Source organism: Oncorhynchus mykiss, chromosome 12 (genome assembly GCF_057628025.1).
Source record: "Oncorhynchus mykiss isolate SJ-2025 chromosome 12, ASM5762802v1, whole genome shotgun sequence".
Lineage (NCBI taxonomy): Eukaryota > Metazoa > Chordata > Actinopteri > Salmoniformes > Salmonidae > Oncorhynchus > Oncorhynchus mykiss.
The window spans coordinates 58650809-58662878 of record NC_143033.1 but is presented as its reverse complement, the minus strand read 5'-3'; the positions used below and the strand labels follow the sequence as shown (position 1 = coordinate 58662878).

The following is a 12070-nucleotide window of genomic DNA, read 5'->3' as shown; positions in this document are numbered from 1 at the left end:
GATGTTACCATGTTCCAGAGATTTCTGTAAGTCTTTAGCTGATTTTTCTTAACCTCATTGAGCATTCTGCGCTGTGCTCTTGCAATCATCTTTGCAGTACGGCCACTCATAGGGAGAGTAGCAACAGTGCTGAACTTTATACATTTATAGACAATTTATCTTACCGTGGACTGATGAACATCCAAGGCTTTTAGAGATACTTTTGTAACCCTTTCCAGCTTTATGTAAGTCAACAATTCTTAATCTTAGGTCTTCTGAGATCTCTTTTGTTTGAGACATGGTTCACATCACGCAATACTTCTTGTGAATAGCAAAGTCAAATTTTGTGAGTGTTTTTTATAGGGCAAGGCAGCTCTAACCAACATCTCCAATCTTGTCTCATTGATTGGACTCCAGGTTAGCTGACTCCAGTTAGCTTTTGGAGAAGTCATTAGCCTAGGGGTTCACATACTTTTTCCAACCTATACTGAGAATGTTTAAATGATGTATCCCAATATAGACAAGACAAATACAATCATTTGTTTGTTATTAGTTTAAGTACACTGTTTGTCTATTGTTGTGACTTAGATGATTATTGGATCAAATTTGACGATCAATTTATACAGAAATCCAGGTAATTCCAAAGGGTTCACATACCTTTTCTTGCCACTATGTTCTACTGTATGTTCTTAGCTTTGCTAAGAGATTTAGCACCTATTTTGAGAAATGTATGGGACAAGTTGTTGAAGGCAATTACTAAGCATTCTGTGATATTTCTTCATTGTATAATCACTGTGATAACATGCACCAGCTTTCCATTGTTGACCTAAGTAAGAACCAATTCAATAAGTAAGAACCAATTCAAGGTTTGGTACTTTTGTCAATTACATAATTGCCAGTGCCAACATGATACTTCTGATGACTGGAAATGGAATGACCAAGTCTTACAATGAGATTTGTCAGATAGATACTTCATTTTGAAGATGAAGATCATAAAATTGAGACCATAATAAGCACCAGAGGTTTTATTTCAAAATAATTTATTTGCATATAATTGGAATGAAGCCATGTTGATACATCTGTGATGGCACTTAGTTTCATATAGATATCGTTTCTATACAGAAACCATGCATTCTTTTTCAGGACCTGGACAAAAATGGATAAATATATTAGTAAATAAATATATTAGTGACATATCACCATATTGAAATGTTCTATTATATATAAAATTCAACACTTTATTTCATTTCTGTTTTTGTATTTCTCTTTTTGTACACAAAGTATCCAAAATATACTGACAGATCCCTTCAATTTCTATCGGGATTGTGCTCTATTAGAAAAAAGGCAGTTTCAGCTCATTATGCGTTAAAAAACAAAACAATGAACACAAACAAAAAACAACCCTAAAGAGGATAATAAAATCGCCCCAAACATTTCAGAGATGTTTGATTAATTTCAGTTTCATATTTCCTTGTTCTGGTCGTTGGCATAGTTATAATGCCTTGATTTGCCTTGCTTTCAGTTTTTACTGAAAAATATTGGTTGGTTGTGGATTCCAGTGCTGGTTGGTTGTGATTTAGTCATTTCAGCTAAGGCCAGGGAACTGTAGCCTGGAATCCAGACAGGTTTTGCAATGTTTCACTGTTGTTTCAAGGGAAACAATGGTGAGTGCAGTGTTCAGTCTGGTTTAACCAGGCTATATAGGACTGTTCTCTACACAAATATGCATAACAGAAACACAACCTGGAGTATTAGCAAGAGAAGCTGTCTCCAAAAAACATTAGAAACGAGGTATCGATATATATGGGGCTGTAATCCATGATTTTCAACTGTTTGACTGCATACGATTCCATTTTCAGATTTCTCTTGTTAGGTAAAACACATTTACTTGGGTTTAAGTTTGATGGAGGAGGAATAAAAGGCACAGGTTGATTGCATTCAAAACTGTGTTTCTTTGGTAAAATAACAAGAGCTTTAATGTATTAGGTAATTTGCTGATCTTATATCATAATAAACTTCAACCCATTGACAGGAAGTAGTGAATGCAGATCCCACAACTAACCCCTTTGAAAAGTGAATCAAGAAGGCACAATGAAGTAAATAGCATAGACAGACTTATCTCAATTACAAATTCAGAGTGTTACTAGATCAGACAAGGCTGTTTAAGTGCTTCCAGCTCTTTCGAAAATAGTCTGGGGATCAATAGGTTTATTCCATTAAAAACTAAGGCTCCATGTTTACTGTCTGTCTTAATGCAGTCTCCTTTCACATTTTCACTAAGAAATTAAATATATTGGGGGATATAACTACACACATTTCAAGACTTTTCTTTCTTCCAGGGTTTTTTTCTAGGATGTTTCACCTGGCTTCCATTTAAGTTAACTTAAGTTCATAAAAGGCCACAGCTTTGTTAAGTCAATGTTTGGTACACTGTGAAAAAAAAATATATATATGCTGATTCAACGTACAATTGTAAGGATACCAGCAGCGATAGGATTGTGAGTTTTCTCCATAAAATTCCAACCAAATTTTTGTTGTGAGTTTGCTCAATGCAATTTTGGTTGAGCAAACTCACAATCCTATTGAAGCTGGTTGCCTTATCATTGTACGTTGAATCAATATTTGTTTTTACAAGGTAGTGAATAATGTATGTTCCCAAAGTTGAATGAATTATGAATTATCATGACTTTCCTTCAGTTACATAGTCATTATGTACAGTGCATACGGATAGTATTCAGACCCCTTGACTTTTTGGATTACGACCCTTTGCCTGCCTTGACTTCCATTTTGCCTGCCCCTTGTACTATAATAAACTCTGAGACTCATACTATATGTATCCTGTGTCTGCATCTGGGTCTTAGCCTGAGCCCTGGTAGTACAAACTGGCCACAGACAAACAGAAAACGCAGGTATAAATACACAGGAGATAATGGGAACAAACAGGAGACACCAGGTGGGGGGTGGAGACAAGCACAAGGCAGGTGAAACAGATCAGGGTGTGACACCTCGAGTCTTCTTGGGTGTGACGCGACAAGCTTGGCACACCTGTATTTGGGGAGTTTCTCCCGTTCTTCTCTGCAGATCCTCTCAAGCTCTGTCAAGTTGGATGGGGAGCATCACTGCACAGCTATTTTCAGGTCTCTCCAGAGATTGGGTTCAAGTTCGGGCTCTGGCTGGGCCACTCAAGGACATTCAGAGACTTGTCCCGAAGCCATTCCTGCATTGTCTTGGCTGTGTGCTTAGGGTCATTGTCCTGTTGGAAGGTGAACCTTTGCAAGTCTGAGGTCCTTAGCGCTCAGGAGCAGGTTTTCATCAAGGATCTCTCTGTACTTTTCTCCGACTACTGAGTAGTCTCTCAGTCCCTGCCGCTGAAAAACATCCCACAGCATGATGCTGCCACCACCATGCTTCACCCTAGGGATGGTGCCAGGTTTCCTCCAGGCGGGACGCCTGGCATTCAGGACAAAGAGTTCAATCTTGATTTGATCAGACCAGACAAACTTGTTTCTCATGGTCTGAGAATCCTTTAGGTGCCTTTTGGCAAACTCCAAGCGGGTTGTCGTGTCTTTTATTGAGGAGTGGCTTCTGTCTGACCACTCTACCATAAAGGTCTGATTGGTGGATTGCTGCAGGAACTCTGGAGCTCTGTCAGAGTGACCATCGGGTTCTTGGTCACCTCCCTCACCAAGGTCCTTCTTCCCCGATTGCTCAGTTTGGCCAGCATTAGGAAGAGCCTTGGTTGTCCTAAACTTCTTCCATTTAAGAATGATGGAGGCGACTGTGTTCTTGGATGCCTTCAATGCTGCAGACCTTTTTTGGTAGCCTTCCCCAGATCTGTGCCTCGACACAATCCTGTCTACAGACAATCCCTTCGACTTCATGGCCTGTTTTTTTGCTCTGACATGCACTGTCAACTGTGGGACCTAATATAGACAGGTGTGTGCCTTTCCAAATCATGTCCAATCAATTGAATTTACCCCAGGTGGACTCCATTCAAGTTGTAGAAACATCTCAAGGATGATCAATGGAAACAGGATGCACCTGAGCTCAATTTTGAGTATTTTTTAAATTGGTATTTAACCTTTATTTAACTAGGCAAGTCAGTTAAGAAAAATTATAATTTTACAATGATGTCCTACACTGGACATACCCGGACGACGCTGGGCCAATTGTGCTCCCAATCACGGCCGGTTGTGATACAGCCTGAATTCGAACCAGGGTGTCTGTTGTGACTCCTCAAGCACTGAAATGCAGTGCCTTAGACCGCTGTGCCACTCACGAGCCCCCAGTCTCATAGCAAAGGGTCTGAATACTTATGTAAATTAGGTATTTCTGTTATTTTTAATATATTTGCAAACATTTCCAAACACCTGTGTTTGCTTTGTCATTATGGGGTATTATGTGTAGATTGATGAGGAACAATTGTTATTTTATCAATTTTAGAATAAGGCTGTAACGTAACAAAATGTGGAAAAAGTCAAGGGGTCTGAATACTTTCCGAATGCACTGTATACAATATTTTGCTGTAATGTTCCAAGATAAGAGCACCCTTGCTGAGCTTTAGCTGCTGGTATTTGGGAAATGGAAGAGAGAGATTGATTGGGTCATGTACTAGGACATTTGGTTAGAGGTCAGGGGTGAAGAGCAGGAGACATGGCGGATGTCCTTCCTGAGCTGAGCGAAGTTTCACTCACACTGTGTGATTTTCTGGAGGCAGACCTAACAGGGTTCAAATAGTATTTGAAATTGTTCACATACTTGGAGCATTTGCATATTTTAGCCTGACTGGAGTACATGCCAGATGGGTGGGGTTTGCACTTTTGGGATGATTACATTTGTCCCATTGAGCCAGGCAAGCTTAATCAAGCACGGCTACAGTATTTAAAAAATGTCAAATACAGTTTGAACCCAGGTCTGTCTGGTGGACCCCTCCCTCCTTCACTGGCCACAAAATCAGCACTCAGATCAAACATAATAAGTAACCACTGGCAACATGAGAAATGACATGAGCAAAACTAAAATAGCTTGTAATAATAACACATTTCAGTGAATCTGGTTCAAAATTACAGACTACATTTTTTTACCGAAACACAAAGCAAACAAAATGTGATGGAAGCAGCTGCCATTATTGAATTAACCAACACAAGTCCCCATGCTAGCCTCTAGTGACCTCTCAGGATGCACACTGCTTGTAAGGCCGGCTAAGAAAATAACTTTCCCCCCAATGGGGCAGGTTGCCCAGAGAGAAGCTTCTAGGCTCTTTTCTGTAGCTCTGAGTACCTTTGCGATACCAACGCCACTGGAACACATTTCTGAATCTGATTTGAGGCAGGCTGGAAAGCGCAAGAAACCTCCAACTGAGCATCTATGGGGGTAATGAGGGAAAGTCAAGTATTACTGAGTAGTACCTCATTATATAATCGATTAAGTGCTTAACTACTCAAGGAATTAGATATCCAATTTGTCCATGTGATTTCTACTGAGAGAAACAGTAGGGGAGTTTCGTACTGTGAATCAAGGCTTAAGTCCTGAGCAGTGAGAATTCCTAGCGGTCACTAAGGCAAACTGGGAACTTGTAATATCATGTCGGTATTTAATTCTTCGTGTAATTTACAAAACAAAACAACAAGGCAGAAGAGAATAAAACAAATTTCCCCTTTGTGATGTAGGAGTTGTTTTCCCAGCATCTCCCAGTCAGTCTCCATCTTGAAACAAGTACACCACTTAGCGACAAGAAAAGTCTAAATCAAACACATTGACATACTTGAATTCAACAACGAATATGAGCAATTTCAGGTCTCTACTTGACTTGTGTTTTCATTGATTTGATGGTCAAAAGAAACAAATGTTCAAAATAATCATAATCTAACTAATTTTGATCTCTGTTGACAGATGTAACTCAGCACTGACTGGGGGATTCTGGGAAGTGTAGTTTGAATGCAGGTATTTCATGTGGAATTATTTTGAAGACTTGAGAAAGATGGCCGCCGATGGCGTGTTTGTCCATTCCGGCTCCTGTGTACGTAGCAGCGTGAGTTTGGGGATGCACCTCTCGAGTTAGTTATCACACACCGGACTCCTCCTCTGATCCTGGAGGGAGAGAAACAGACAATAGGTTTACTTACCACACACAGAGAGACACTCATATGACACACAGGATGACAGGAAGAATATCACAAATGGGCATATTTCTAAATGATCTTTCCTCGATTAATCGCATCTTCTCTCCTTGCCTTCTTTCCCAAAATGTAATTCAATTAAACTTCCCTTCAATTCGTCTGATTCGGCGGTGAGGAGACGCAAAGAATCGCGGAAAGAGCGATAGAGCCATACCACATTCAAGTTAGAATACGGGAGCAGCTGTTCACATCACATGTAGCTATAATATAAGGACTGATTGAACACCCACCCTGATTGTTGTGTAATGTTTGGCAGTATAAACAAAAGTCTGTGTTGCGGTCGTGCGCTGGGCTGTGGTGACCGTGGTGACGCCTGCTGCATGGGGGCGGGGGTCTGTCCATAGGGCCCCCCAGCCCTGGCCCCAGCAACTGGGGCTCAGAGTGGGCCTGCTGCACCCGCTTCTGCCACACTACATGGTGGGGCCCTCCACAGCAGGGCCAGTCCTCTAGGCCCCCTAGGGCCCCCATACCCCCAGAGTCCAGAATGAAAGGCACAGGCATGGGCAGGTCAGGCGGGGGGCAGCAGTAGCTGGGGCCCTGGCCGTAGTGAATGTGGATGCTACAGTCATCCTGCAGTTCCAGGCTCTGGTGGAAGAGCACCGAGGGGCCGTCGAGGACGCAGCCGCCGAGCCGGTCTGCCCTCCGGTGGGGGTGGCCTCCACGGCCGTGGTCCTGGTGACAGCAGGGGGCTGGGGCTGCTAAGGGTGCTGGTGCTACCAGGGCAGGAGGGGGGCCTGACGGGGGGCTGAGGCTAAGCTCATGGTCCTGACCCTCTATCCCGTGGCCGTGGACCTCCTTACTGTCTGTGTGTTCTGCCTTAGGGCACTGACAGGGGCTGTGCTTCAGAGGGCACACTGGGAAGTCCTTGTCCAGAGCCGGGGGAGAACCAGTACCAGAGCCAATAGCAACAGCAGCACCCTGCTCCTCGTCTGACCCCCTGCCTGGCCCCTGTCCCTGGGCGTGCTCCCGCTCCCCGTCCTCTCCGTAGTGGTGGTGTCTGTGGCGGTGGTAGTGGACGTGGCTAAACACAGCCTGCGGCTGCTCCTCAGGGCTCCCTCGTCCTCTGTCTCTGTTCATCACTGAGTCCAGGGACCTTGGTCTCTGGGCCCCTGCCTCCATGCTGTCCCTGCGGCCTGTCCGTCCCAAACCCGGCCCGTAGTACACAAACGGATCATAGTCACTGCTCAGGGAGCTGCGGAACGTGGACCAGCTACCATACACACCCTGAAGGGACACGTCGGTACAGTTGAGCACCGAGTCACTGGATGAACCGTGACAGGGGCCAGAGCTGGAGTCACTGGCCGGCCCGTCTGCCAGGTAGCCACTGCGCTCCGTCCGGTAGCTCCCCCCAGAGCAGCTGCCTCCCTCGGCCCCCCGGCTATGGACTCCCCCTTTGGAGGCGCGGGGAGCAAAGGAGGGGGTGTGGTGCAGCCTGGAACTGGAGTTGCTGCGCTGGGCAGGGCAGCCGGAGCGGTAGGCGTGGCAGGAGCGGTGGGACCCGGGGCCGTAGTGGGACCCCAGAGGGTGACCTGCCGTCCTGCAGCTGCTCCCGGCCTTGTGAGGCCTCCCGGGGCCCTCTGTAGGGTGGATGTATCCACAGCCGGAGCCAAGAGGCCAGCTAGGGAGGAAGCGGAGGGTCTGGGGGTCCAGGGGTGGGGAGCTGCTGTAGTGGCTCAGGGAGGGGTAGGGGCCGGAGGGGCCACGGGGGTAGTGAGGCCTCATGGAGAAGGGGATGGGATGCTGGGGGAAGGCGTGTGGGTAGGGGTGGGGGTGCAGGAAACCCTGGCTGTGCTCGGGGGTCTGCTGCAGTCTGCTCCTCTGGGACTGACGTGACAGCTCTGTACCTGTGGAGCATAGGAATACATACAGTAAAGCAGACTACACACACACACACACAGTTTATAAAACTGGATTTTTTGTGGAAAAATGTACTTGTGCTCAAGAGTGGGTAAAGTAGTCTTGTGCTTCCCCCCATTCTAAGGCCTGTTGTAGGCGTCCCCTAGTGGTCATGCGATGTCATTACCCATGATGTTGTGCATGCAGAGAGGACAGGTGCGGTGCTGCAGCAACCAGGGGTCCACACACTCCTTATGGAACTCATGAGCACACGAGATGATCCTCAGGTCCTGTCCATCCAGGAACTCCTCCAGACAGATGGCACAGACGGGGCTGGAGTTGGAGCTGCTATTAGACCCCCAGCCCCCACGGTGGCGCTGTGAGCCTCCGCAGCCCTGAGAGCTGTACATTCGCGTCTCCAGACGACTGATGGCTCGCATGGTCTGCTGATGGACTGAGTCCTGTGGTCATAAAGGAAGAGGCCGTGTGGGACGGAGGTTAGAGAACTGGACTTCAGAACTGACTGAGATGTCTCAAAGTTCACATTTTGCTCCTCTCTGAGGGTTTTCTGGTGTATGTTCGAGCTGTATATACAGTGGACACTTTCTTTTGTGTTTGGTCGACAGTTAGAGTACAAGACCTGGTTGCATAAAACATTGTGAGTTAATTTTCCCCTTATCTTTTTGCTTCAAGTCTCCCTAACTTTAAGTCAGTTGCACAAAACATATTAAGGTGAATTTTCCCTTTAAATGAAGTGAAAAAGTTAAGGGTGCCCATGCGGTCCCTTAAGTGCTTAATTCAGTATGGATATCAACGTAAACAGTATTTGTGCAACGCAGTGCAGGGAGGCCACTCGGGAGGCCCTAGTCTTATTCTTTAACTTTGATTCTTGGGTGAGATGGAGAGGTGAATCCAACATGTTGCTTTCCTCTGCCCTGGTTTCAAAATGAAAACATCCACCAGCCAACTACTTAGTTATACAACGTAAGGTGCACAACCCATGGCTACAAAGCTGTTGGTGAGCTATCTATCTAGCTACTCAAGGTTCACTTGACGTGATAGAAAGTAATAGCTGAGAAAAAAGTAACTAACATAAATGTGTTTATCTTCTGAATCAATTTGTTTCACCTGTCTTGAATGTAGAAATTCTATTTTGAGATCTCCCCCAAAAATCCATCTCTTTGATGAGATGTTCAGTCAGTGAATCAGGTCGTCTCCATAGTCACCAGAGACTCTTTCTGACATATGTTCCTTCAAACTACTGTAAAACCCTTAAATGATGCCGTTACCTAAGGAAAGGTTTGAGGGGCTCTCTGCAACACCCTTAAACAATTCCCTTAGGTAAGGGAAAATGATGCATTAAGGGAAACAGTAAGATGTTTTATGCAACCGGGCCCAGACCTAAACCACTTTAAGATGGCTGCATTTTGCAGAGAAGGCTTTTTTTTATTGAGACTTGTGTAAAGTGTATGTGTTGTTGACTGACTCACCCAGGTTCTGTTGGACTTGCATCGGTACCGGAAGGCAAAGATCAGAACGATGGCCAGAATAGCCAGGACTATAGTGAGCAAGATACCAACATCATAGTGGGGCTGGAAAGAGAGAGAAAGAGTGAATGTTATTACTATTTCATAGTAGAGATTGGGAGACTGTCACACCCTGACCATAGTTTGCTTTGTATGTTTCTGTTTTGTTTGGTCAGGGTGTGATCTGAGTGGGCATTCTATGTTGGATGTCTTGTTTGTCTGTTTCTGTGTTTGGGCCTGATATGGTTCTCAATCAGAGGCAGGTGTTAGTCATTGTCTCTGATTGGGAGCCATATTTAGGTAGCCTGTTTTGTGTTGGGTTTTGTGGGTGGTTGTCTCCTGTGTCAGTGTTTGTACCACACGGGACTGTTGCGGGTTTTCACGTTTCTTGGTTTGTAGTTTATTCATGTATAGTTTCTTTATTAAAGAACCATGAATTATAACCACGCTGCATTTTGGTCCGCCTCTCCTTCCCAGGAAGAATCCCGTTACAGAGACATGCATTTAGAGCGGACCTTTGAGGGAATGTAACGAACAACTTCCATTATGTGTCTCTTGATATGCATATATATAATAATAATAATAAATACAATACAAATATATGGCTATATAATAAATAGAAAACATGTATAAAAACATATATCATGTATTTATTATATAATAATAATATGTGATATTCGGCATGTGTGTATTTTGTTCCTTACCCATTTTGGGTCCTCTTTTTTGATGTCGATGCGGACTCTAGCCTCCTCGTTCTTGTTAACCAGTCCCATCAGCTCCTCAGCATCCTTAGCCTTCACCAGCACCACCGGAAGCGGCAGGGAGTCAGACTCATGCAGCTACACGTGTGTGTGTGTGTGTGTTGGGGGAAGACATAAAATGGATAGAGGAGGGGAAGACAGAAAATGAATCATTGATAAATCAGTAACACTAAAACAATTTTGTCTCTCTCGGTCAGGTCAGGCTATGCTACTTTATTGTCCTCTGCTCTCTCTGACGGTTTCCACCATTCCTCACCTCGAGAGCAGCGTCTTTGTCGTCGGTGACATCGAAGATGACAGCCTGAGCACCTCTCTCCAGTGCCAGGTGAGCCTGAGGGAGACGACACAGGAGAGATGACTGTTAACATAACATGTTGTTTTAAAGAGGAGAAAGAACACGAGAGAGCGGGGAGGAAGAGAGAGAAAGGAGAGAAGGTAAAATAAAAAGCTCACAATTGGATCTCACAATAGAGTGCAAAACAAAACTCCCCTGTATTTCGAAGCAGTGTAGTAATCTTCTACTGTACATGGTTTGCATAGTCAAGACTACATGGCAGTCATACCCCACTGTCTCCAAATGCCAAACAAAGTCAAATTACAGCCCTTCTTCCTTACACAATCCCAACCTGGCTGGCTTTAGACAACCCACTACACACAGTATTATTGAATGGGAAAAGACTGTAGCCTGCACAGCACAAGCACTATTCTTAATGGAGTACACCTCTGCTTGACAGTGACACACATAATAACATTGTTAAGCCTGGACAAGACAGGAGATGGGGGAGTGAGAGAGATAAGAATCAATGAGAGTTGGAGGGAGAGAGGGATGGACAGAGAACACATGAGAAGAGGTGCCTGCAGCAGGGCACGTGGAGGGGTGGGGTAGAGAGAGAGCAATGAGAGGTGGTAACGTGGGCTGAGGGAGGACTGTATGCCATCTCCAGTTTCACACCAAAACAAACATGGCAGCAGAGCAGCAGGGCTGGGGAACCTGGAAGCAGAGAGTACACTACTGCCCACTAGGCACAAATGAGTTGTTGTTTCAACGTAAGCATGTGGCATGGAATCTACGTGGAAAAGACATTGGATTTGTAATCACTGTTGTTTTGAGGGTGAGATTTCAACCACAGGATTATGTCATCATTGTAACCAATTTTCAACATAGGCAAACCTTGTATCAAATATGTTACATTTGTACCTTTGAACAACGTCAGATCTTCAACGTTATATTCACTATCAGAAGAAAAAATAAATAGGCTGGGCAGCACCTCCTACTGGAGAGTTGATGTACAACTATTAATTTAGTCTCCCATCAAGGGTTTTAACCAGACCCAACCCAGCTTTTATATTTGTCACTGACTACTCCCGATGTGCTATCGTGAGAATAACTATTGAGAGTTCTAAATATATTCACTATTGCCATCGAAGTCAATCCAAAGGGTAGAGCAAATGAAATGTAACCATACTTTACAAATCGTATTTCATCGATGATACTATTTAGGCCTATATAGCGTTTTCAAAGTCATCAACAGCTATTGTTTCAATTCAACCCACGATTCAACTAAAAACAGACAATACATTCAAGGACTAGGGTTTCAAGCTTTGGTTGATTTCAAATGTAATCTTCAAGTTAATCAATAATATGTAGGATTCACGTCTCAATCTCAACCAAAAATCTAAGTTAAAGAATAGGACTAAATCCAATCAAACTTAATTTAAAGTGCATTTAAAGTTTGATTAGATTTAGTCCTATTCTTTAAGTTTAGATTTTTGGTTGAGATGGAGACGT

General features: G+C 44.3%; 1 protein-coding gene across 1 annotated transcript in view; it reads right to left on the bottom strand.

The window, feature by feature from the left end:
* Window positions 1–996: 996 nt before the first annotated feature.
* The window catches only part of LOC110537840 (E3 ubiquitin-protein ligase RNF43), a 178624-nt gene continuing 167550 nt past the window's right edge, over window positions 997–12070 (bottom strand). The window contains exons 3-8 of the mRNA XM_021624258.3: window positions 10538–10612; window positions 10225–10359; window positions 9485–9586; window positions 8182–8455; window positions 6389–8002; window positions 997–6069 (exon numbers count right to left, since the gene is read on the bottom strand). Coding sequence (XP_021479933.2) covers window positions 6044–6069; window positions 6389–8002; window positions 8182–8455; window positions 9485–9586; window positions 10225–10359; window positions 10538–10612 — 2226 coding nt within the window. The 3' untranslated portion in view covers window positions 997–6043. The remainder of the gene's footprint in view (window positions 6070–6388; window positions 8003–8181; window positions 8456–9484; window positions 9587–10224; window positions 10360–10537; window positions 10613–12070) is intronic.